This window comes from Nansenia antarctica (assembly GCF_963989245.1).
Source record: "Nansenia antarctica genome assembly, chromosome: 7".
NCBI classification, from domain to species: Eukaryota; Metazoa; Chordata; class Actinopteri; order Argentiniformes; family Microstomatidae; genus Nansenia; species Nansenia antarctica.
The window spans coordinates 62,645,617-62,670,708 of NC_137677.1; the positions used below are offsets into that span (position 1 = coordinate 62,645,617).

Sequence of the window (25,092 nt, forward strand, 5' to 3'; positions counted from 1 at the left end):
ACTAGGCAACAGTCCATTTGAAGTTCAGTTGCGGAACTATCTTTTGTTTATTTTTATGATTAAATAAACAAACAAATCACAATCTGTTGTCGCTTATTACTGTTAACTAATAAATCGCGCTGCAGAACTGTTGTATAAAAGCAATATCACACACGAGGTCGTGCTATTATACTGAATATCAGCACGGCTGTGATTGTCTTCTACGTACTCGGCCTGCGACCTCGTACCTACGACCGAATCACAGCCGTGCTGATATTCAGTATAACACACTCCCTCTCTTGTGATATTGCTTAATTAACTCGTCAGAGGTCTACAGGGTATCCGCGGTGTCTTGAAAAGTATTATAAGTTGATAAATCAATTTTGGGAAAATCAAGACCCTTAATAAGTATTAAAAAGTCTTATCACGATTTTATGAGGTCTTACATTTTGTAGGTATTTTTCTGAATTAGACTCTGTCCAAAGAGTTTGAGTCCTAAAAACCTTTAGTAAAAGTTTGTGAATGTATTCGTTTTATAAAAAAACGGAAATTCTGTTGTATGATAGTGGTCTAGTCTATTGCAAACTAAAACTGTTAAGTTAAAGGTGTCACTGATGTAAACAGCTCGAAGTGGCGGTGAGGTCTGGAAAAATATTGACACGGTCTTTAAAAAGTATTAGAAAGGTATTGAAATTAACCTCAAGATTCCTGTATATACCCTGCTCTAGTTCATCCATGTCTTGTGTTTAGTGTTTATGACACTGACTCTTTACCTTCTTCACTTCCTCTCCACAGGATAGTCACTTCATCTACTCCTTCAGCCCCGTGCCGGGCATCAACAGACTCTTCATCCGCCTGGCAGAGACACCTACAGCCAAGGTGAGACACACACACACACACACACACACACACACACACACACAAGCACAAACACTAATATTCTGTCCACATTAATACAAGTCATGCTTATGCTATTGGCTTTAAGGCATTGTCTGTTCAATACAAGTGATTGGTCAGACATTTGCAATTTACATTGTGACAATCAATGATGCACTCCCTCCCTCCCTCTCTCTATCTGTCTCCCCTCAGGTCAAGCTTCTCATCTGTGCATACAGAACGCAGCTGCAGTGATGTTACACACTCGGCCCGGTCAAAGGTCACGAGCCCTAAGCGCAGAAAATGTCAAAAAATGTCAACAGAAATGTCATTTTAGACCTTTATTTTTTAACAGAGTTGTTAATTTAGACTGTCCAGAGCTGTTTGTTCTATTCTGGTGTTCATAAGTTCATAAGTGTGTGTTTGATGGTTAAGTTTTGAAGGTTTGAAGGCTAGTCACGTTTGTTGCATTAGACACTTTTGCCGCCATGTGTAAATGGTTAAGTTATTGAGCATGTACAGCAAAGGTCAGTGCATCCCCTCTGACGGTTATTAGGTAAAGGGCTAGCATGGCACTCCTTACGAGTGCAGCATCCTAAGGGTTGAGATCGGAGGAAAAACACTTTAAATGACATCTCTGAATCATCGACTGGCTACTAACATAAGAGCGTTCATCCATACGGTAGCCTAGCCCTCATGCCCATAGAGCAGCATGGAAGTCCAGACCACTGGACCGTTGGTTTTGTGACAGCGGTAATGCAAAGCACAGCTATGCCTACAGTATGTTGACATGTGATAGATGAAATGTTTATGTATGATAATCTACTGCAATATGCAAATAAATGACTGTTATCGTTGAGGGCTTTGAAGATGTTGGGAATTCGTTTGATGAGCACCTCCATCCTGCCTTAATCACCACCGTGTTGAATTTGATTTGTTTGTTTCTCCTTCAGTTATTTTTTCCCCAACTGCTGTGTTTAACTGTCAATTAGATTAACAAAACATTTTTTTTTAATTCAACAGGGATTGACACCAAGGCTGTAGTTTATTCTAAAGATTTGTTGTTAAACATCCTTTTGTTATCATTTTAAAATATTAGCATGTCCATATTTTGCCCAGTCCAAACATTGCCGTTGCACAGAAATCTCCATACTGTGTGAACCTTAACACATCCGCGTTACAGACACATACCATAATAATGTGCTTATGAGAGCTAGATTAATAATACATGGGGAGGCTGGTGGGGGTAGACATCAGAGGACAGACTCATTGGAATGCAGGGAAAGTAATGAGGGATGCGTTACAATGAGGCCGTCCTCCGATTTCTACCTCCACTAGCCTCCCCTGCACAATACACATTTGCTTGTCGGTATAGCAACAGTAGTGAGGAGTAGAAGAGCAATCTCCCATCACATGTTGCTGGACATGTTATTCAAGATAAGAGTACGGCTTTATTATATCGGTCATATCATTTAGCTCCCTAAGTGTTTTTGGAGATGTGTGTGTGTACATGTAAGATGTGTGTGTGTGTACATATAAGCTAAGCCTCCTTTTCCTAATCCTGCTGACGCCTTTATCACAAGTTTGTCTCTGAGAAATAAAGTGTACATATGTTTCCATATCAATGACTCGCCAGGGTTGTTTCTGCTTCATCACTGAATGCAAATCCCACTTGAATTGAATGAATCTTTGTTTGGAAAATGTGACAGACGACATGCCATTAGTGACTATAGTTTATAGTCAATATTTAACTACAGTATATCTCAAACGTGAGTACACCCTTTCGATTTTTGCAAATATTCTGTCATATCCTTTCAGGGGATAACACTATCTTAATGAAACTTTGATATAACTTGTAGTCAGTGCTGCTTGAATAACAGTATAGATTTATTTTCCATGGAAAATTACTCAGTACACAGATGTTAATGTCTAAACAGCTGGCAACCAAAGTGAGTACACCCCATAGTGAACATGTCTAAATTGTGCCCAAAGTGTCAATATTTTGTGTGACCACCATTGTTATCTAGCACTGTTTTAACCCTCCTGGGCATGGAATTCACCAGAGCTGCACAGGTTGCTTATGGAATCTTCTTCCACTCTTCCATGACAACATCACGGAGCCCACGGATGTGGACACCTTGCACTCCTCCACCTTCCTCTTGAGGATGCCCCACATGTGCTCAATTGGGTTTAGGTCTGGAGACATACTTGGCCAGTCCATCACCTTAACCTTCAGCTTCTTCAGCAAGGCCGTCTTGGAGGTGTGTTTAGGGTCATTATCATGTTGGAAAACTGCCCTACGGCCCAGTTTCCGAAGAGAGGGGATCATGCTCTGCTGCAGGATGTCACAGTTGGAATTAATGTGTCCCTCAATGAAATGCAGCTCCCCAGTGCCGGCAGCACTCATGCAACCCCAGACCATGATGCTGCCACCACCATGCTTGACTGTAGGCAAAACACATTTGTCTTGGTACTCGTCACCAGGGTGCCGCCACACACGCCGGACACCATCTGACCCAAACAGGTTTATTTTGGTCTCATCAGACCACAGGACATGGTTCCAGTAACTCATGTTCTTGGATTCATTGTCTTCAGCAAACTGTTTGCGGGCTTTCTTATGCATCAGTTTCAGAAGAGGCTTCTGTCTGGGGCGACGGCCATGCAAACCGATTTGATGCAGTGTGCGGTGTATGGTCTGGGCACTGACAGGCTGACATCCCACTTCTGCAACCTCTGCAGCAATGCTGGAAGCACTCGCACGTCTATTTTTGGAAACCAACCTCTGGATATGACGCTGAGCACGTGGACTCAACTTCTTTGGTCGACCCTGGCGAGGCCTGTTCCGAGTGGAACCTGTCCTGGAAAACCGCTGTATGATCTTAGCCACTGTGCTGCAGCACATTTTCAGGGTCTTGGCAATCTTCTTATAGCCAAGGCCATCTTTGTGAAGCGCAATAATCCTTTTTTTCAGCCGCTCAGAGTTCCTTGCCATGAGGTGCCATGTTGTCCAGCATTCAGAGAGAATTGTGCCCAAAACACCAAATTTAACAGCCCTGCTTATCATTTACACCTGAATCCTTGTAACACTAACGAGTCACATGACACCAGGGCGGGAAAACAACATCATCGGGCACAATTAGGACATGTTCACTATGGGGTGTACTCACTTTTGTTGCCAGCTGTTTAGACATTAACAGCTGTGTACTGAGTAATTTTCAAAGGACAATACATCTATACTGTTATTCAAGCAGCACACTGACTACTTAAAGTTATATCAAAGTTTCAGTAGGATAATGTTATCCCCTGAAAGGATATAACAGAATATTTGCTCAAATCTAAAGGGTGTACTCACTTTTGAGATATACTGTATATGGGTCTATATTTTCTTGAAGGTTTCGCTGAAAGTAAAAAAGTCCAAAAATAGAAAAGGGTGACCTGGACATGAGTGAGAGACGATGGCCTCAGGTCAGTAGGTTTGTAAGGTAAAGGTTAGTAGATAGTTAGTTAACCAATCTATCTATCTGTCATTATATCTATATCTATCCATGTTGTCAGCCTAGTTAGTATTATCATTTGACAACAAAGGCCGATCTTTCATCTTCCCTTGTCAATGTTCTATGAGGAATTGAGCAAGATGACTGAAGTGGTTTTCCCAGGCTAGACTTCTGGGCCTGAATACAGAGAGCATCTTCATATCGTGAGCTTAGAATGATAAGGTTCTATCTCCGTCTAGGGTAGTTCAGAGATATTGAGCGTCAAAGTTTTTACATTCCATTATGTTTTGTGAGATGGAACCTTTGTATTTGATTAATTACTACCTCAAAAATGTCAACATTTTAAAAATAACACCACACAGGCATTAATAAATGTCACGACATCACTGTAAAAAACAACAACAGGGTACTGTAAAGCTTATCTCACCTGAGTTGTATCTATGATGCAGTGGAAGCCGACATCGGAGGGGAATGGAATACGGAATGGTATCAAACACATGCATCACAATGAGCCCTTTTGATAGCATTCCTGATTCCATTCCATGCCTTACATTGAGCCCGTCCTCAGATTTCTACCTCCTCCAGCCTCCCCCCCTGCTAGACACGTCAACACCATCTGTGTCTATAGGTGGTGAAGTTTCTCTACTGCACCAGAACGCCCCCCCCCCTGTTCCCTGAGCTTAATGCTGAATTCCAAATTCCAATCCTATCTCCCTTTAGAGATCTTAAAGGATTGTATAGGTATATAAGCAACATGATGGCTGTGTTAACCTAAAGCCTCGGCTTTTGTTATTGGGAGTGAAAGAGAAACAGGTGTTCGAGCCTTAGGATGCAAATCTTACTGATGATAGCAGAGTGGTTCATCACAACATGTCAAATATGTACTGCGATTGAAAAAGAGAGTGCAAATAAATAGGGCACCACATCATCAGAGTGGTGGTGTAGTTATTATAGACGGTTCAAAGGAATATGGCACTTACACTTCTCATGAATGAATGAATGAATGGTCTTTATTGTCATTGCTATAGTACAGGTACCAAACAACGAAATTTAGGAGGGGTGGCTCCCCTGGTGCTAGGTGGCTCCCCTGGTGCCCTGGTGCTTGTAAAAACACAAGGAGGGAAGGAGCTGGTTTACATAAATAAAGGCTATGTACACTATCCACTATACTATACTGTACAGATAGACGACTAGGGTTGTCATATTGCACATAGTGTTATTGCACATTCATTTGAAGTGTCGCAGTTTGCAGGCTAGAAATGTACATATTTGTGCCTCAGCACTACACCTGATTTTTTCAGTCCAGCAGCTGCCATCAATCCGTCCAGACTGTCCAGGGCCCAGAACCTAGGTCTTTGCTGTGTTCAGGGCCTGGATGGCCCTGGGGTAGAAGCTGTGCTTCAGTCTGTTTGTCCTTGCGGCCATGGTCCTGTACCGCCTTTTCGAGGGCAGCCGGGTAAAGTGTTCGTACCCAGGGTGGGTTGGGTCTCTGGAGATCTTGGAGGCCTTCCTGAGACAGTGTGTGTTGTACAGCTCTTCCAGAGAGGGGAGGGGGGCGCCGGTGATCTTCTGGGCTGTTCTCACGACTCTCTGTAGCGCATTTCTCTCCGCGGTTGTGCAGCTGGAGAACCAGTTGCAGATGCCGTAGGTGAGGATGCTCTCCACTGCGCCGCGGTAGTAGGCCACCATTATCTCCTGCTTGATGTGTTCCTTCCTGAGGACTCTCAGGAAGTAGAGCCGCTGTTGTGCCTTCTTGATGGTGGCTGTTGTGTTGTTCTTCCAGGACAGGTCATCCTGTATGTGCACCCCCAGGAATCGGAGGGCTGAGACTCTCTCCACGCTCTCTCCGTCGATGAGCAGGGGCTGGATCTCGGATTTTTCCTCCTGAAGTCCACGATGATTTCCTGGGTCTTTGACTTGTTCAGCAGCAGGTTGTTAACCTTGCACAGCTTGCTCAGTTGCTCTACCTCATCCCTGTACGCCGCCTCGTCCCCCCCCGAGATGCAGCCCACCACGGTGGTGTCGTCTGCAAACTTTACGATGGAGTTGCTGAGGTGGACGGGGGTGAAGTCGTAGGTGTAGAGGTTGTAGAGGATGGGGCTTAGCACGCAGCCCTGGGGGGACCCAGTGCTGAGTCTGAGGGCTGTGGAGGTGTGGGAGCCCACCCGCACCCTCTGGGGGCGGTCGGTCAGGAAGTCCTTGATCCATGCACATATAGAGTGTGATAGTCCCAGGTCTAGTAGTTTGGTCACTAGCCTGTCTGGAAGGATGGTGTTGAAGGCAGAGCTGAAGTCCACAAAGAGCAGTCTCGCGTAGCTGTTTCCCCTCTCCAGGTGGGATAGAGTGGCGTGGAGAGTCGTCGCGATGGCGTCCTCTGTGGACCTGTGGGCTCTGTAGGCGAACTGGTATGGATCCAGGTTGGGCGGGAGGCGTGTGAGTATGTGGGCCCGGACTAGTTTCTCGAAGCACTTCATGATGATTGGTGTGAGTGCCACCGGGCGGTAGTCGTTTAGGCAGCTCACCGTGCTTTTCTTCGGGACTGGGATGATAGTTGAGGTTTTCAGGCAGGGTGGGATGGTGGCCTGGGACAGGGACTGGTTGAAGATGTTGGTGAAAACCCCGGCCAGCTGGTCGGCGCAGTCCCTCAGCACCCGTCCCAGGACGCCATCCGGCCCCGAGGCTTTCCTGGGGTCCACCGCCTTCAGCACGCGTCTCACTTCATGCTCTGTGAGGGTGAGGCTGCTGAGAGCTGGAGAGAGTGGTGTTTGTGTTGTGGTTACCTCCGTACGCCCCTCGTCGAACCGGGCGTAGAAGGAGTTCAGCTTTTCCGCCAGCAGGGGGTCGTCCTCCTGTGAGGCTGTGAGGCTGTTGGCTCTGAAGTTTGTCATGTGCTGAACCCCCTGCCACATCCGCCTGGAGTCGTTGCTCAGGAAGCATTCCTCAATCTTCTCTCTGTGGTCTGCCTTGGCCTCTCGGATGCCGCGCTTTAGGTTAGCCCTGGTGGTGCTGTACAGCAGTGTGCCCTTCCCTGCGAGAAAGGCGTTGTCCCTCTCATTGATCAGTTTTTGGACCTTCCCAGTCATCCATGGCTTCGTGTTGGGGTAGACCCGGACCCGTTTGTCCACGGTGACTGAGTTGGTGCAGTTCACTATGTGGTTCAGAACCGACGACGTGAACTGTTCCAGGTCCTCATGCTCATATTCCTGCCATGAGGTGTCATTTAGGCAGATCTGCAGTGGAGCGGACCCTTCTGGCCAGGTTCTGACAGTCTTAGTGGTGATGGGAGCACTTTTCCTCATGGTAGTGTAGGCTGGGATCAGGAGGATTGACACATGGTCAGACATGCCTAGATGAGCTAGCGGTCTAGCCTTGTAAGCACGCTTGATGTTGGTGTATACCTTATCCAGTGTTTTTTTCATACATCATAATGTAGTCACTACACCAGCCCCCCCAGTGTTCACCTCAATATTGGAAATCCTCACGGCGAGGAGGGCGTATGGCCCGGCCCCTACGATCGTAGGTAAAGTCAGGAGGTGCGGGAGGAGGTGTGACATCGCCCATCACGTCCTCCTGCAGGGAAGGACGGGGGGCAGTGACGACCGGGGGCTCGCGAGCTGCGGGGGGTTGTCGGGGTCGGAGGGGGGAATGGCCAGGGCGCGGCAGGGGAGGTAGGACTGGAGGCCGGCCTCTGCGCGGTGGCAGGGCCAAGTCCAGGGGCAGTTCAAGGTCCAAGTGGGCCGGTTTGAGGCGATCAACGGACACACACTCAGGCCTACCCCCCATGTCAACCATGAAGTTCTTGGCTCCGGCCTCGATGACACGGAAAGGCCCGTCATAAGGAGGACGTAGTGGAGTCCTGTGGCCATCATGACGAATGAAAACGAACCTCGCTGAGTGCAGCTCCGGGGGCACCCTCGAAGTAGGGACACCATGCTGCGTAGTCGGGACCGGGACGAAGGTCCTGGCGCTGTCCAGCAGGGAGGCGCGCTGAGCGGCGGCGGACCAGGGCTCCGTTGACTTGGGAATGAAGTCACCGGGGACCCGCAGCGGCTGTCCAAACACCAGCTCAGCGGACGACGACTGGAGGTCCTCCTTAGGCGCTGTCCTGAGCCCCAGCATGACCCACGGCAGCTTGTCAAGCCAGTCGCTGTCCGTGAGGCTGGCTCGAAGGGCGGCCTTCATGGATCGATGGAAACGCTCACAGAGCCCGTTCGCCTGCGGGTGATAGGCGGTTGTGCGGTGGAGCTTGACCCCCAGATTCTCCGCCACCGCTGCCCACAGCTCTGAAGTAAACTGTGAGCCACGGTCAGAGGAGAGATCAGCAGGGGTGCCGTAGCGGGAGACCCACACCGCGATGAACGCCCGGGCCAGGTCGGGGGCTGTCGTTGAGGAGAGCGGAACTGCCTCCGGCCAGCGAGTCGTTCTGTCCACCATGGTAAAGAGATAGGTGTATCCGTGCGAGGGGGGCAGCGGCCCTACCAGGTCCACGTTTACATGATCGAACCTCCGCTCAGGCACAGAGAACTGCTCCAGGGGGGCCTTGACGTGTCGATGCACCTTGGCGCGCTGGCAGGCGATGCACGTGTCTACCCAGGCCCTCACATCCCTCTTGAGCCCATGCCAGACGAATTTCTCTGACACCAGCCGTGAGGACGGTTTCCTACCAGGGTGAGACAAGCCGTGTATCGCCTCGAAGGCGGGGCGCCTCCAGTTGGCGGGGACCACCGGTCGTGGCTGACCCATGGAGACGTCGCACAGGAGCGTGGCCCCTGCGTCACCGAAAACCACCTCTTCTAGGCGCAGTCCTGTGTCCGACAACTTGAGAGCCTGGACGGCGGGGTCGGCGGCCTGGTCTGCAGCCATGCGCGCGTAGTCCAAACCCAGTTGGACCGCACCAACCACCGCCCTGGAGAGACAATCCGCGACCTGGTTGGACTTCCCAGCAACGTGCTGGATGTCTGTGGTGAACTCGGATATGTAGGCGAGCTGGCGCTGTTGGCGGTCGGACCACGGCTCCGCCACCTTGGACATGGCGTGCGTGAGTGGCTTGTGGTCCACGTAGGCCGTAAACTCGCGGCCCTCCAGTAAAAAACGGAAGTGTCTGACAGCCAACCACAGCCCGAGGAGCTCCCTGTCGAATGTGCTGTACCTTTGCTCTCTGGGAGACAGCTGGCGGCTGAAGAATGCAAGAGGCTGCCAGGCGTCCCCAACCCACTGTTCGTACACCGCTCCCACAGCAAAGTCAGAGGCGTCCGTGGTGAGAGCAGTGGGTGCCGAGGGCGAGGGGTGGGCCAACATGGCAGCGCGGGCCAGGGCCGCCTTGGTGTCCTGAAAGGCTTTGACACGCTCCGCCGTCCAGTCCACCGGCTGCTTCAGAGTCTTGCCCTTCTGGGCATCGTACAGAGGCCGCAGGATGTGAGCGATGTGGTGGAGGAAGCGATAGTAGAAGGTTACCATCCCGATGAACCCCTTGAGCTCGCTGATTGTGCTGGGGCGCGGGAAAGCAGCGACAGCTTCCACCTTCGAGGGGAGGGGGGTCAGGTTACATTATGGGTTCATGTTCTCCTCTTACTGTTGGTTGTGTAGTGGGAGGGAACCAGTTCTGGCACTAGGGGCAGAGGGGAGGATTATTAATGTTGCAACTTCCTGTTTAGACGCAACAGTTTTGGTGATCTATTTTCTGGTCCTGTACTGAGAGTACAAGTTGTTATTTTGATTAAACAGTTATCATTACGTTGCCTACGTCTTTCCTTTTTCCTCCGGCACTACACTACACTATTACATTACAGAGTTGAGGTGCACAGTCCAACTAGAGCTCATCATCTCTATAAAGAGAAAGAGAAATAGAGTGTGTGTGTGTGTGTGTGTGTGTGTGTGTGTGTGTGTGTGTGTGTGTGTGTGTGTGTGTGTGTGTGCGTGTGTGAGTGTGTGCGCGCGCGCGTGTGTATGCCGGGGCTGTAATATCATGACTTCACCGCTAGGCGGTGTTAGACCCAAAAAAAAAAGGATGTGGATAATAAGTACTACCCCACAGTGAGTCCAGGCAGGGCCAGTCTTGCCTTTTACTTCATCTTATTAATAAGGTCTTAAAGTTGGGTCAGACCAAGCGGATTGAGTACCAACATTCAAGCCCCAGGAAGCAAAACTCTCTGACAGATTACATCGTCGTAATAATCCATCACCTTGAAAAGTAGCAGCCTATTACTAGGTAGGCTCCCCCCTTGGTTCGTCTAAATTCGGTAAGTTTGCAGAGCAGACGTATCAGAGAGAAGTATGCATAGCACCTGGTTTGTGTTTGTCTCTGTGTGTGAGCCCTTCTGTGTGTGAGTCAGAACCACACTATCTGACACTATAAACGCACCTGATCCGCCATGTTTAGACGCCCTCTAGTCAGGAGTGCTTTGTATATATATAAAAATAAAAATAATAAAAGTGCCCCGTGCTCTCTCAACATGTGAATGTGGTCCATGCATGAACGATTGCATAATACGGTTCTAAAATGGTCAGAGTGGACCGATCTCATCTGGGACATGATCTCATGTGTGTGTGGCAGAGAGAGCACAGACAGACACTGATGGAAGTGTGGTGTGGATGGGCTGTTTTGATGGATCTGTAGGCAGAGTATTTATTTGTGTTGTTTATAATTATCTCTTCATTCGACATGGCTGCAAAGGGGTGTGTATGTCGGTAGACAGATTTTTTGTTTGATCACAAATCCGACTGATCAATGTCAGTGTTATTTATTATGACACAGACACCCTGTACTGTCTGCTATGACCACGACCACTAGACCGATCGGATCGCGTTGTTGGACCTGAACGCAACCGTGAAGGCTGCTGATTGGATCTTTAACGGTATGGTCCATACGACCTGAACGCAACCGTGAAGGCTGCTGATTGGATCTTAACGGTATGGTCCATACGACCACACATTTGCGGTTGAACTAAAAAAAACACACCAGACCAGACCGCAAAATAATTAAAATGCGCCATGCGTCATGGTCGAATACATAATACGAATACATGAAGTAACGCGTTAAATATGTGTACTTAGGTTATTCGAGGCCAATTTTAATTGTCAACCAACCCAACCCACCCCTGCCTGATTGAACATTGTGCGCATGCGCGACGAATAAAAAAGCTTTAGAAGGGATCTCGTTGGCAGTGTCCTCCTCCCACGACAAGAAGATCGCGTCTGTACGTCGGTGCGCATGCGTCCCCGGGTTTACGTCCAGGCTCGGTAAAAGTGGCGCTCTATCGTTCCAAGCTCTACTCCGGTAAGAAAACCCACAGACATTTTTATTCCAATTTTTTACGGTGTCAATTAGTCAAAGTTTCAACCAACTATCCTAGGTGGGTGGGAGAGGTGGATGTCCAAGGCAAGGACTCCCCCCTTAGAGCCTCCTGTTAATAACATTGTAAAGTCACATTTCGTGATGGACTTTTTCAGTCATTTTTTTTTTACCCCTGGCTCTGAGATTTCTCTCCCCCTTTCTCTCCCGCGGCAGGGTACTAGAGCCTCCGCGCGCTCCCGTATTGTCTCGCTCTGCTCTCTAATGGCGGACGTGAGGCAGTGCTGCTCGCTGGCGGAACCGGGGGGGCAACATTATAGCCTGGTTGGAAAAAAAATGCTCAGTTTAGCCTTAGAATAATACTGTTGTGAGTGTGTGTTTACCAAACATGAATGATGTTAAAGCCAAGGGTGTGTTTATCATAATGTTGGTGTTGACACAAACGGAACGGGGGTAGTTGGCTGGGAGGGTATGGGGCTGTAGAGAGAGCGCCCCCTCTGGGCGACCACATGTATTGTCCTCTGATTGCCCGGGCGGGTAGTCTCTCTGGGGTAACTTTCCAATTAAACGTTGACGGATACACACAGGTATCGTAAAAACGAGACGTTTTGTTTGATTTTCGTGCTGTTTTCGTGAAAATTATTAGATATGTTCATTGTGTGCTTGGCTTATGTACAAACACAATGTTATGTATACAAACACGTTTACTCTCTAGGAAAATAATTCTACCTCGAAACGGTACAAGAGTGGACTGCGCTTGGTTATGCGATTAACTATCTCTAATGTGCCACGAATAGTCGCGAATAACTTGTGATCATGTTTTGCTGTGTGCTGCTTCACAATGGCGCAGTCTCGCTCCTCGCTGCCTCTCTCTCTCTCTCCTCCCTCCGGTACACCGCTGATCCCATGGCTGCGTGGGGGAGGAAGGGCAGGGGGGGAGGAAGGGCAGGGGGGGAGGGAGGGCAGGGGGGGAGGAAGGGCAGGAGGGGTAGGAGGGAGGCCAGGGGGGAGGAAGGGCAGGAGGGAGGAAGGCCAGGGGGGGAGGAAGGGCAGGAGGGAGGAAGGGCAGGGGGGGAGGAGGGGTAGGAGGGAGAGCAGGAGGGGTAGGAGGGAGGGCAGGGGGGAGGAAGGGCAGGGGTAGGGGGGAAGAAGGCAGGGGGGGAGGAAGGCCAGGGGGGGGAGGAAGGCCAGGGGGGGAGGAAGGCCAGGGGGGGAGGAAGGCCAGGGGGGGAGGAAGGGCAGGGGGGGTAGGAGGAAGGGTAGGAGGAAGAGGAGGGTTAGGAGGAGGGCAGGAGGGGTAGGATGAAGGGCAGGGGGGGTAGGAGGAGGGCAGGAGGGTTAGGAGGAGGGCAGGAAGGGTAGGAGGGGTAGGAGGAAGACCAGGGGTAGGAGGAAGAGGAGGGTTAGGAGGAGGGTAGGAGGGAGGGCTGGAGGGGAGGAATGGCAGGAGGGGTAGTAGGAAGGGCAGGGGGGGAGGAAGGGCAGGGGTAGGAGGGAGGGCAGGAGGGGTAGGAGGAAGGGCAGGGGTAGGAGGAGGGCAGGGGGGGTAGGAGGAATAGGAGGGATAGGAGGAAGGGCAGGAGGGGTAGGAGGAAGACCAGGGGTAGGAGGAAGGGCAGGGGGGGTAGGATGAAGGACAGGGGGAGTAGGAGGAGGGCAGGAGGAAGAGGAGGGTTAGGAGGAGGGCAGGAGGGGTAGGAGGAGGGCAGGAGGGGTAGGAGGAAGGGTATGAGGGGTAGGAGGAAGGGAATGAGGGGTAGGAGGAAGAGGAGGGGTTAGGAGGAGGGCAGGAGGGGTAGGAGGAAGGGCAGGAGGGGTAGGAGGAAGGGCAGGAGGGGTAGGAGGAAGACCAGGAGTAGGGGGGAGGGCAGGAGGGGTAGGAGGAAGGGCAGGAGGGGTAGGAGGAATGGCAGGAGGGGTAGGAGGAAGACCAGGAGTAGGGGGGAGGGCAGGAGGGGTAGGAGGAAGGGCAGGAGGGGTAGGAGGAATGGCAGGAGGGGTAGGAGGAAGGGCAGGAGGGGTAGGAGGAATGGCAGGAGGGGTAGGAGGAAGACCAGGAGTAGGGGGGAGGGCAGGAGGGGTAGGAGGAAGGGCAGGAGGGGTAGGAGGGGGGTAGGGTAGGAGGAAGGGCAGGGGGGGTAGGATGAAGGACAGGGGGGGTAGGAGGAGGGCAGGAGGAAGAGGAGGGTTAGGAGGAGGGCAGGAGGGGTAGGAGGAAGGGCAGGAGGGGTAGGAGGAGGAAGACCAGGGGTGGGAACTGAACACGTTCAGGGTTCTCAAGTTGGCTCACACTAGCAACCCTCTCTATAGCCGGTCCTAACATCGGTCGTCTCGTCACAGGGGGTTGGTCATCATGTAGCCTATGACCAATTTAAAGTTTTAGGGAACCATTCGATCCAAGTTTTTTTCTGAATAGAAATGATAGAATAATAATAATATATATGATCTATATAATAGCCCTGGCTGCTGTGAGTCTGATCATGGAGGTGTTGAGTTGAGACGTGACAGAGCTTGATGGTGTGGTGGGTCCCAGCGATGGCACGGGTGCTCTACCCGGGGTTGTGTGGTCAAGGGCACGACCTGAGGGGAGGGAGGGAGAGAGAGAGAGAGAGAGATAAGGGTGCTTTGGGCCAAAACGTGGTGGGCTATTTCATGTATTGAGCCTCAGTGTGTCGATTGTAGAATGCGCCGATCAGCCCGTTAAGGAAGATTAACATTAGCGCTTGTTTGCAATAGAAGAGAGTGGGCTATGAGTTTGATTGGCAGTCTGGCAGAGCGGATTTTTGAACAGACATATATTTCAGTATATATCGGCAGCATGGCAGATGTCCCACTGCGCATCAAGCTTCAGTCATACACAGGGAAACATTTCATAATATTATTATTATTATTATTATTATTATTATTATCTACCCGCTACTACCCGCGACCCCGGGTGGTTAGCGGTGTCTCTACCTCCTCAGCCCGTGTGCGGGTGTATGATGACATGCGCATGGTGCGTGTGTGTGTTCGTCGTAATTACATCATACCCAAGTCACTCCCCATGATCTAATGGAAATAATATCAATTATATAGCCGTAGACCCGCTAGACACAAATTGATTTGTGTGTTGACAGTTTTGGCAGGAAAGGTACAGAGCCCATATAATATGAGAAGGTGCAGGGGTCCGTTTTTAGCGCTGCCTGTTTAACCCTTTGTTTACAGGGATACAGGGGGAGGGTGAGGGGGTGAGGGAGGGGGGGTTGTGGTCTTGTCCAGTGTTCAGTGTTGGACTCTTGTGTGGCGCACCCCCCCCACACACACATACCTGCGTTGTGGGGGTGTCATCTGTGATGGTGTGGGGGGGGGGAGGGAAGGTTGGCTGTCCAAGCCCAGCAGTAGCACCGTTCCTCATCCACGTGGATGCAGTCTGCCATCTCAGAGCTGCATTGCAGTCTGAGGAGAAAATAGACTCCAGTGCATCACAGTGAACTTGCTGAGCACAAATTTCACTTTGATATGATTTTTTTGTTTTAGTCATCGCCATAGACTCCAGGGGAGGCTGGTGGAGGTAGGAATCGGAGGACGGGCTCGTTGTAAATGCACGGAACGGAATGAGGAACGGTATAGGCTAAGACACGTATGTTTGGTACCGTTCCTCATTCCGTTCCGTGCTTTACAATGAACCTGTCCTCAGGCTCAGCAGCCCTCTGGGTTCTACCTCCACCAGCCTCCCCTGGTAGACGTGTATAAGAGGCTTGTGTTATGTGAATATGTTACGGTACATGTGGGAATACGGTACATGTGGGAAAACTAGGGTTAGGGTTAGGTGCTACGTCGACTTGGTACATGCTGGCATGTCTAACCCTAACCCTAATCCTAATCCTAACCATAACCCTAGTTTTCCCACATGTACCGTATCAAATATATATCTGCGTTTTTCAGCTGAGACAAGTATGATGATTTGTTATAGATAGATCAAGATCAAGAGATCAAGATAGCTTTATTGTCTGTCACACAGTGACAGAGATTCTCCTTCGACAGGCAGAAGTGCAGCTCAAGAATACAGTTCCATGTTAAAAACACACATAGGTCACATACATTAGGATAATACATACAATAAACAGACAGACATAGCAGTGTTTGTAAAAAATGTAGTGCCTATTTAAAAAGTCCAGTCATTTTAAAATAATAATAAAACCAAAACAGCGTTATGGTTTAAAAAGCTAAAATGTTGTGGTTTAAAAAGAAAAACAACACGCTTTCTATTTTAAAATGTTCAGGGCGGTGGTTGCAGCTGGGATGAATGCTCAGCTTACTGGGTTTGTTTGACGGCTGTTTAGAACCTACAACCTCCTGGATTACCAGTTAACTTAACACCTCCCCCCAGCCCGTCAACCCAACAAAAGAGCAGTGTTATTATATATTAATTCGCAACAGTCAGAAACAGTTTTGTGATCTTGAACACAACCCCATTTTTCCTGTTGCATTTCTTTCCTGTCACATGGTCGCTGTGTGAGGACACGAAGGAGCTGAAATGGAACACAATTTGTGCCTTTTAAAAGCCAAGTGTACATAAAGTTCAATTTCAGCTCGAATTTGAATGGAATAGCCTAGCATAAGCATTCGCCTTTTGGTTATACAAACGGTGATTTATGTAGCCTAGCGGTTGGATGCTAAGTGTCTCAGTAGGGATGTAACTTAAGGCCAGCGGAGGCTGGTGGAGGTAGAAATCGGAGGACAGGCTCATTTGAAATGAGGAATGGGTATCAAAAGTGCTCGTTATAATGCGTGGATGAGGAAAGGCGTCACACGTGTGTTTGGTAGGGTTCCTCCTTCCCTTCCACGCCTTACAATGAGCCCTTTTCATTCCAGTCCTCCTTCCGTTCCACGCCTTACGATGAGCCTGGCCTGATCCCTGCCTCCACCAGCCTCCCAGCCTGATGTCATCACTTCAAGTCGTAGTAGTTCAGTGAAAGACAGTTGGATCAGGATGCAAAAGGAGACATGTCCTGTTGTGATTTCCAGGAAATCCACTGGTCATCGTTTGAGCCAAAATGGCGACCTGCAGTGCCGAGGTGGTGACCTTGTTTCCCATGTGTTTGTGTGTTTGTGTGTTTGTGTGTTTGTGTGTGCGTGTGTGCGTGTGTGTGTGTGTGTGTTCATTCAGCTTGGTGGCCCTTCTCTACTGCTCTAATGGAAAGTTATGATGTGTCATGGAAGGTTATGACGCATCATGGAAGGTTATGATGCATCATGGAAGGTTATGACGCATCATGGAAGGTTATGATGCATCATGGAAGGTTATGATGCGTCATGGAAGGTTCCTTTGTTAGAGATCGTCCTGTGTGCACCTGTGTCAGGCAGCTGCAGCTGTCACTGTGCAGTGCATGGTGTTTGATGTGTGTGTCTGTCTGGTATGCGTGTGTCTGTCTGGTGTGTGTGTGGGGGGGGGCGGGCGGGGTTGGGGGATGATGCACACCAGACACCACCACCACGATCTCTGTGATCTCTGTGCATAAAACACACAGCTGCCTGCAGCAGACATCTTTAAAAAATGGAAAAGCCTTAATGAGCATGATCATGTCACTGGATTTCATTGGACTGGAAGATTTTATTTTTCTGTTTTTTTATTTTTTATTTTATTATTTCTTGAACGTGTACCATGCTGATGTAGACTCTCTACCTTCACCCCCATGGTGGTCTCGTCACTACGGCAACCAGGGTGTTGCATCGCTGCCAGTAGAAACAGAGGTGGACAAAGGGGGGAGGAGAGAGAGAAAAGGTGTGTGTGTGTGGTTGAGGGGGGAGAGTGGTGGAAGGAGGAAAGCAAGCAAGCAAGCAAACAAGCACAACCAGGCAGAAGGTAGGTAGAGAGGGAGGGAGGGAGGGAGAGAGAGGGAGAGAGAGGGAGGAGGGGGAAAAAAAGACAGAGGGAGGAAAATGGGAGATTGTGGTTGTGTCGTTGCTGAACAGTGTCTCTGCAGGGCGGTCGGGGGTACTGCAGGCCTGTCTGTGCTCCAGATTCAGGAGGAGAGGTACCCGGCCGCTAGGTGTGTGTGTGTGTCTCCTCCTCCTCCTGCACAGACACACACACACACCGTCTCTGAGCTGGGCCGTACCTGAGCTGTACCTGTCCCTTCAGCCCCCTGTGCCTCTTTTGTAAGCCGAACAAAATGCTGTTTGTGTTTACCTACCTTTACCCTTCCGCCTCCTACCTTCCCTTCACCTGTCGTACTGCTGTGCTAGCTGGCTAGGGGAGGCTGGCTGGAGGTAGAAATGGGAGGATGGTGTTTCCATGGATTCCGTGCGTTTACAACGAACGCCCCCCCCCTGTCCTTTCCGACTTCTACCTCCACCAACCAACCAGCCCTCCTCCACCGTGATCTGCTCTGCCTGCGTGTCACATTGTATTGCCGTCTCCTAATTGTCTTTGTCTTTGGTGTTTGTGTTTGTGTGTGTGCAGGTGGTTGCCCTAGCGATGGACGGGGAGTCGGAGCCCAGCAGACCTTCGGTAGAGAAGGGGCGCCCCCCCGCCCTCGCCACAGAGCAGGAGGAGGAGGAGGAGGAGGAGGAGCTTATGGAAGTTACCACCACCACCTCTGCTGCCGCCTCCTCCTCGGAGCAGACCGCCCCCCCCGCGGGAGCTGAGGTGGATGCCGTCGCCTTGACGACGGCGTCGCCGGGGGCCTCGGAGGACAATGACATCGACGACGACGTGGTGCTGCTGGGGGAGGAGGAGGCGGTGGCCCCGCCCCCGGCCCCTCCCTCTGGGAAACAGCCCACCACCGCAGCTGTGACGCCCCCCCCACCAGCTGGCACCACCACCGCCGCCCCCACAGACTGCACTGAGCTCGGTGGCGGGAGCGGGGGCGCCACGGCAACTGTTACCACGGGGACCACGTCGTCGGCCGCCTCTAAGAGCCCCGCCGGCCCCCCCAAGGGGCGGAGCGAGACCATCGTCATTGACGACGAGGAGGAACACAACAACAACAACAACAACAACATGCACAAAGACGACTCTTCCTCCTCCTCCTCCTCCTCTTCTTTGGCCACGCCCTCCGGGGGCGTGGCCCTGAGCAGCACGGACCCCGACTCGGAAATAAAGATCGCCAGCGTCACCACGCTAGGCCACGCCCCCTCCGCCGCGGAGGAGGAGGAAGAGGGGGAGGCGGCTTCCGTCGTTTCCATGGCGCCGGCCGCCGACGAGCCGACGATTCCAGAGGTCCCGGGGCCCTCCCCGGGGGGCGGGGACATGAACCTGATGATCACCAGCGTGACGTCACTGCAGGGTGGGGTGGGGGGGGACGGGGGTGAGGCGGGGCAGGGGGGGGAGGAGGAGGTGGGGGAGGAGAACGGACTGCTGCTGATCAGCAGCACCTTCAGCCTGAACCCCGAGGCGCACGCCTCCCTCAGCAGCAGCAGCAGGCCGCCCGCGACCTTTAACCCCGGGAGGGTCAACAACACAGCCAGCCAGCCGGTCCAGAACGGAGAGACGGGGACGCACCAGAGGCCAGGTAACACACACACACACACACACACACACACACACACACACACACACTCACACATATGCTAGGTAATACACACACACTCACACACACCTAGGCCAGGTAATACACACACACACACACACACACACACACTTAGGCCAGGTAATACACACACACACACACACACACACACCTAGGCCAGGTAATACACACACACCTAGATACACCTACATATTATATACGTATATTATCTATGGTCTGGCAGATATAGAAGAGTTTCATATTGTTATGACGTGTTCGTTACACAGAACTGTTGCGCAGAAATTCACTGGGTGAAAGTTATTTTTTTCGCTGTTCTATCAGGATTGTCCGTCATTGTCGTAATGCAGTCAGTATAGATTTAATATTAAATTGGGGTGTTTCACTGACCATTTATGGGCAACTATGGGCGTAAAAAGGGTGGGACAAGACGCTCACTCACATAAAAAGAAAAGTGTAATCCGAATGCTGGTGTGCGTACGTTTTTGCTTGTCTACTTTGCTTGTGTACGCAAGCTATTCACGTCAGTTCTACGCAGAGCTTTGTAAATGAGGCCCCAGTGGAGGCTGGTGGAGGCAGAAACGTGTTTGATACCCTTCCTCATTCCATCCCATGATGCATTACAGCGGGGCGGCTGTGGCGCAGGAGGTAGAGCCGCCGTCTAATGATCACACGGTTGGCAGATCGGCCGTTTGAGCCCCGGCTGGCCACATGTCGAAGTGTCCTTGGGCAAGACACTGAATCCCAAATTGCTCCCAGTGAGCGGGGCCGGCCGGCGCCTTGCATGGTAGCTTGGTCGCCATTGGTGTGTGAATGTGAGTGTGAATGGTAGGGATGCTCCGATTTATCGGCCACCGATTTAAATCGGCCGATTTCACTCCAAATGACTCGATCGGTGATCGGCAAAAATGGCCGATCGCAAAAACCGATTTTTTTTTTTTTTTTTTTTTTTTTTTTTTCTGGGGAAGACAGATAACTGAACAGAAAACATAGGAGGACGTAACAGTATGTAAACCATGAAGGCCACGTTTATGATGTCTTTTATACAGCCATATCGACTGACTTGGGCTTCAGGCCCTAACTGGGTGATAGGCCAGACTTTTACTATGCCATAAAAATGGGTCTGCGTTTGCTTGGTGCCTAATGGATCAAAACTTTTGTCTAAAAAGCAAAAAATATGTAGGCTATCCAGTCAGTAGGCCTACAGTTATGTATTTTTTTAAAAATCGGTATCGGTATCGGTATCGGTTGATCTTGAGGAAAAAAATCGGTGATCGGTATCGGCCCCAAAAATCCAGATCGGAGCATCCCTAGTGAATGGGTGAATGAGAGGCCGTTGTAAAGCGCTTTGGATAAAGGCGCTATATAAGTGCAGTCCGTTTACCATTTACCATTATACAATGAGCCTGTCCTCCCATTTCTACCCCCAGCAGCCTCCCCTGTTCATGACCATGATGTGACCAGTAGGTTGACCATCAGCACTGTAAACGTGCCAGAGCTCTCAGTCACCGTTGTCTCCTAGGAGACAGAGCCACGACTTTCCTCTCTACCATGACTGAAGGAACATAGCTTCATGTCTGTGTGTCTGTGTGTCTGTCTAAATCCCGCCTGAAACACCGCCACTAGTGTGCCCTTGAGTAAGACCTGGGAACACCACCACTAGTGTGCCCTTGAGTAAGATCTGGGAACACCACCACTAGTGTGCCCTTGAGTAAGACCTGGGAACACCACCACTAGTGTGCCCTTGAGTAAGACCTGGGAACACCACCACTAGTGTGCCCTTGAGTAAGACCTGGGAACACCACCACTAGTGTGCCCTTGAGTAAGGCACTCAGCCCTCAGTTACACCAGGGAGGGGATGTCCCTGTAATCTGTAATCTGTAAATGGCTTTGGATTAAAAGCGTCTGCTTAAATTCTCGTTCTAAACTCTAGATGCAACCAAACATTTTAGCACAACGACGACTGCCATTGGCCGCTGGCCTGAGCTAGATTACTTTTCCTGCTACGACTGGTTGATTGACGATTCACTTATTTTGTCAAATGTATTGATTGTAAGTCGCTTTGGAATAAGGAGAAATACCCAAAATGTAAATCTATGTCTGTGTCTTGTGAGCTTAGAATGATAAGGTTCTATCTCCGTTTAGGGTAGTTCAGAGATATTGAGCGTCAAAGTTTTTACATTCCATTATTATGTTTTAAAAAAATAAATAACACCACACAGGCATTAACAAACACCTAATGGATCAGATTATGTAAAAAAAACTAAATTTTGACAAAAATGGAGATAGAACCTTATAATTCTTAACGTCACAGTCTGTCTGCGTGTCTGTTCTCCCTCCCGCCACAGACTCCTGGATCTCCCAGTCCGCCTCCTTCCCCCGGAACCAGAAGCAGCCAGGGGTGGACTCCCCGTCCCCGGCCGCCTCCCTGCCCAAGCCCCCGGGCGGCCAGTCCTCCTCGGGCTCCCAGCAGCCCCCCCCCACCCCCCAGCAGCCCCAGCCCCCCCCCCAGCCCCCGCGCACCGTCAAGGTGACCTGCGCCAACTGCAAGAAGCCCCTGAAGAAAGGCCAGACGGCCTACCAGCGCAAAGGCTCCACCCACCTGTTCTGCTCCACCCAGTGCCTCTCCCAATTCTCACACAAGCCCACCCCCAAGAAGAACTGCACCATGTGCAAAAAGTAAGGCCCGTTTGTGTGTGTGAGAGAGAGAGAGAGAGAGAGAGAGAGAGAGAGAGAGAGAGAGAAAGAGAGCCTCATTACATTATTCTGGTGTGTGTTTGAGGGTTGAGAGATCCAGTACGTGTTGGGGTGTGTGTGAGGCGTAACCTGACTGTGACGTGTGTGTGTGGCAGGGACATCACTACTATGAAAGGCACCATCGTGGCGCAGGTGGACTCCAGCGAGTCGTTCCAGGAGTTCTGCAGCACCGGGTGCCTGGGCGCCTACGAGAACAAGCAGAACCCCCCCAAGTCCACCCTGAAGACCAAGTGCACCGTGTGTGGCAAGCTCACTGAGGTCAGTCTGGACACACTCACACACACACACAGAAACATGCACATGCATCACACCCCCCCCCCCCCACACATACACAAACACGCATACACAGTCCATCACATACACACGGACACCCCCCCCCACACACACACCCACACACACAGTCCATCACACATGCACACACACACATTGCCACACACACACACTCCATCACACATACACACCCACACATTGCATCACACACACGCACACCCACACCCACTCCGTCACACACACTTCATCACACACACTCCGCCCAGTCCCAAACGCCCCCCCCCCCCCCCGAGCCCCTGTTCTCTTGTAGAGCTCCGAAGAGATCTGCTAGCTGTTAGCAACATAACGATAATACCTCCATCTGCCTCTCTGATGGAACTGGTCACCATAGAGCTACACACACCTCTATCTCTAGTCCTCTCTGATGGAACTGGTCACCATAGAGCTACACACACCTCTATCTCCAGTCCTCTCTGATGGAACTGTTCACCATATAGCTACATCAGGGCTCGACATTAACGCCGTTTTACTTGTCCGGAGCAAGTAAAACTTTCGCCGGGTTTGTTTGCGCGAGCACGACGACGCTGCTGGATCCCGGATATTTTTACCTGTGTGCAGGAAGAACAACAGACGGCGCAGGCGCGAGACTAGACTAGATGATCGTGGAGTGAAGATATTATCAAAGCGTACGGGTGATCGCTTTGATAATATCTTCACTCACGATCATCTAGTCTAGTCTGGCACCTGCGCCGTCTGTTGTTCTTCCTGCACACGGGTAAAAAATATCCAGGAAATATCCAGGATCTAGCAGCGTCGAGCCCTGTGCTGCATCCACCTCTCCAGTCCTCTCAGAGGTCCACCAGGCCTCTGGGCTGTAGGGACGAGGCGTTGAGTGGCGGCAGGGCATCGCTCCTCTCCGGCGTTGGCTGTCTGGGGGCACAGTCACAGCGTTTCATCCGCTGTGCCCAGGCCTCCAGCGCCGTGTCCATGGTAACCGCATTGGAAAACACTTGGCATCAAAATGGAGGGTGATTCTCCACTCACAATGGAGCTTTTATAAGGATGCAGGAAACAAACAACAACACCACCACCAGCTCAATCTCAGTCTCTGCCATTGTGTTAATTCATGTAATTGGTTTCCTGTGTGTGTGTGTGTGTGTGTGTGTGTGTGTGTGTGTGTGTGTGTGTGTGTGTGTGTGTGTTTGCATAGTATATAGTCCTCCTCCTGATGCCAGCGTTCTCTCTAGCCTCCCTACTCCTACCTCCCTCAGCCTCCCTACACCTACCTCCCTCAGCCTCCCTACTCCTACCTCCCCCAGCCTCCCTACTCCTACCTCCCTCAGCCTCTCTACACCTACCTCCCTCAGCCTCTCTACACCTACCTCCCTCAGCCTCCCTACACCTACCTCCCTCAGCCTCCCTACTCCTACCTCCCTCAGCCTCCCTACACCTACCTCCCTCAGCCTCCCTACTCCTACCTCCCCCAGCCTCCCTACTCCTACCTCCCTCAGCCTCCCTACACCTACCTCCCTCAGCCTCCCTCAGCCTCCCTACTCCTACCTCCCTCAGCCTCCCTACACCTACCTCCCTCAGCCTCCCTACACCTACCTCCCTCAGCCTCCCTCAGCCTCCCTACTCCTACCTCCCTCAGCCTCCCTCAGCCTCCCTACTCCTACCTCCCTCAGCCTCCCTACACCTACCTCCCTCAGCCTCCCTCAGCCTCCCTACTCCTACCTCCCCCAGCCTCCCTACTCCTACCTCCCTCAGCCTCCCTACACCTACCTCCCTCAGCCTCCCTCAGCCTCCCTACACCTACCTCCCTCAGCCTCCCTACACCTACCTCCCTCAGCCTCCCTACACCTACCTCCCTCAGCCTCCCTACACCTACCTCCCTCAGCCTCTCTACACCTACCTCCCTCAGCCTCTCTACTCCTACCTCCCTCAGCCTCCCCCAGCCTCCCTACACCTACCTCCCTCAGCCTCTCTACACCTACCTCCCTCAGCCTCCCTACACCTACCTCCCTCAGCCTCCCTACACCTACCTCCCTCAGCCTCCCTACTCCTACCTCCCTCAGCCTCCCTACACCTACCTCCCTCAGCCTCCCTACACCTACCTCCCCCAGCCTCCCTACTCCTACCTCCCCCAGTCTCCCCCAGCCTCCCTACTCCTGCCTCCCTCTGCCTCCCCTCACACCGTTTCCAATAAAATAACACAACTAGAAAAGAGTGAAATCACAGTATACATATGTGTTTGAATATATCTCTCTCCCTCTCCCTCTCCCTCTCTCTCCCCTCCCCTCTCCCCTCCCCTCTCCTCTCTCCCTCCCCTCTCCCCTCTCCCTCCCCTCTCCTCTCCTCACAGATTCGGCACGAGGTTAGCTTCAAGAACGTCACCCACAAGATCTGCAGTGACATGTGCTTCAACCGCTACCGCATGGCCAACGGTCTGATCATGAACTGCTGCGAGCAGTGTGGCGACTACCTGCCCAGCCGCGCCTCGGCCAACCACTACCTGCTGGTCGACGGCCAGCACAAACGCTTCTGCTGCCAGAACTGCGTCAAGGACTACAAGCAGGTAACCACCTGATATAACACCTGACTACAAGCAGGTAACACCTGATATAACACCTGACTACAAGCAGGTAGTAGTCCTTGATGGCTAGACTCCGCCCACCCTCCTTTCCACGGCTGGACTCTGCCCACCCTCATTTCCACGGCTAGACTCGACCCCTCCCTCCTCCAAACAGCCAGACCCCTCCCTCCTATCCACAGCCAGACCCCTCCCTTGTTTCCTAGGCAACTTAAGTTCAGACTATGGGGAGGGGTTAGCTGATCCGTGGTCCGTGACTAGGCCGGAGGAGGCTGGTGGAGGCAGAAATCTGAGAATCTGTTAGAGACTGTTCCTCTGTTGCAT

The 25,092-nt window shown here is 51.4% G+C and overlaps 2 protein-coding genes across 2 annotated transcripts in view; both read left to right on the plus strand.

Moving 5' to 3' along the window:
• Positions 1–2,397, plus strand: part of mphosph8 (M-phase phosphoprotein 8) — a 28,578-nt gene extending 26,181 nt beyond the window's left edge. Inside the window, exons 13-14 of the mRNA XM_080535476.1 lie at positions 775–858; positions 1,069–2,397. Of these exons, the coding sequence (XP_080391602.1) occupies positions 775–858; positions 1,069–1,110 (126 nt within the window). The 3' untranslated portion in view covers positions 1,111–2,397. The remainder of the gene's footprint in view (positions 1–774; positions 859–1,068) is intronic.
• Positions 2,398–16,676: 14,279 nt separating this feature from the next.
• The window catches only part of zmym2 (zinc finger, MYM-type 2), a gene marked incomplete at both ends in the record, with an annotated part of 32,784 nt that continues 24,368 nt past the window's right edge, over positions 16,677–25,092 (plus strand). Inside the window, 5 exons of the mRNA XM_080537020.1 lie at positions 16,677–16,700; positions 18,086–19,136; positions 21,500–21,830; positions 22,004–22,166; positions 24,541–24,753. Of these exons, the coding sequence (XP_080393146.1) occupies positions 16,677–16,700; positions 18,086–19,136; positions 21,500–21,830; positions 22,004–22,166; positions 24,541–24,753 (1,782 nt within the window). The remainder of the gene's footprint in view (positions 16,701–18,085; positions 19,137–21,499; positions 21,831–22,003; positions 22,167–24,540; positions 24,754–25,092) is intronic.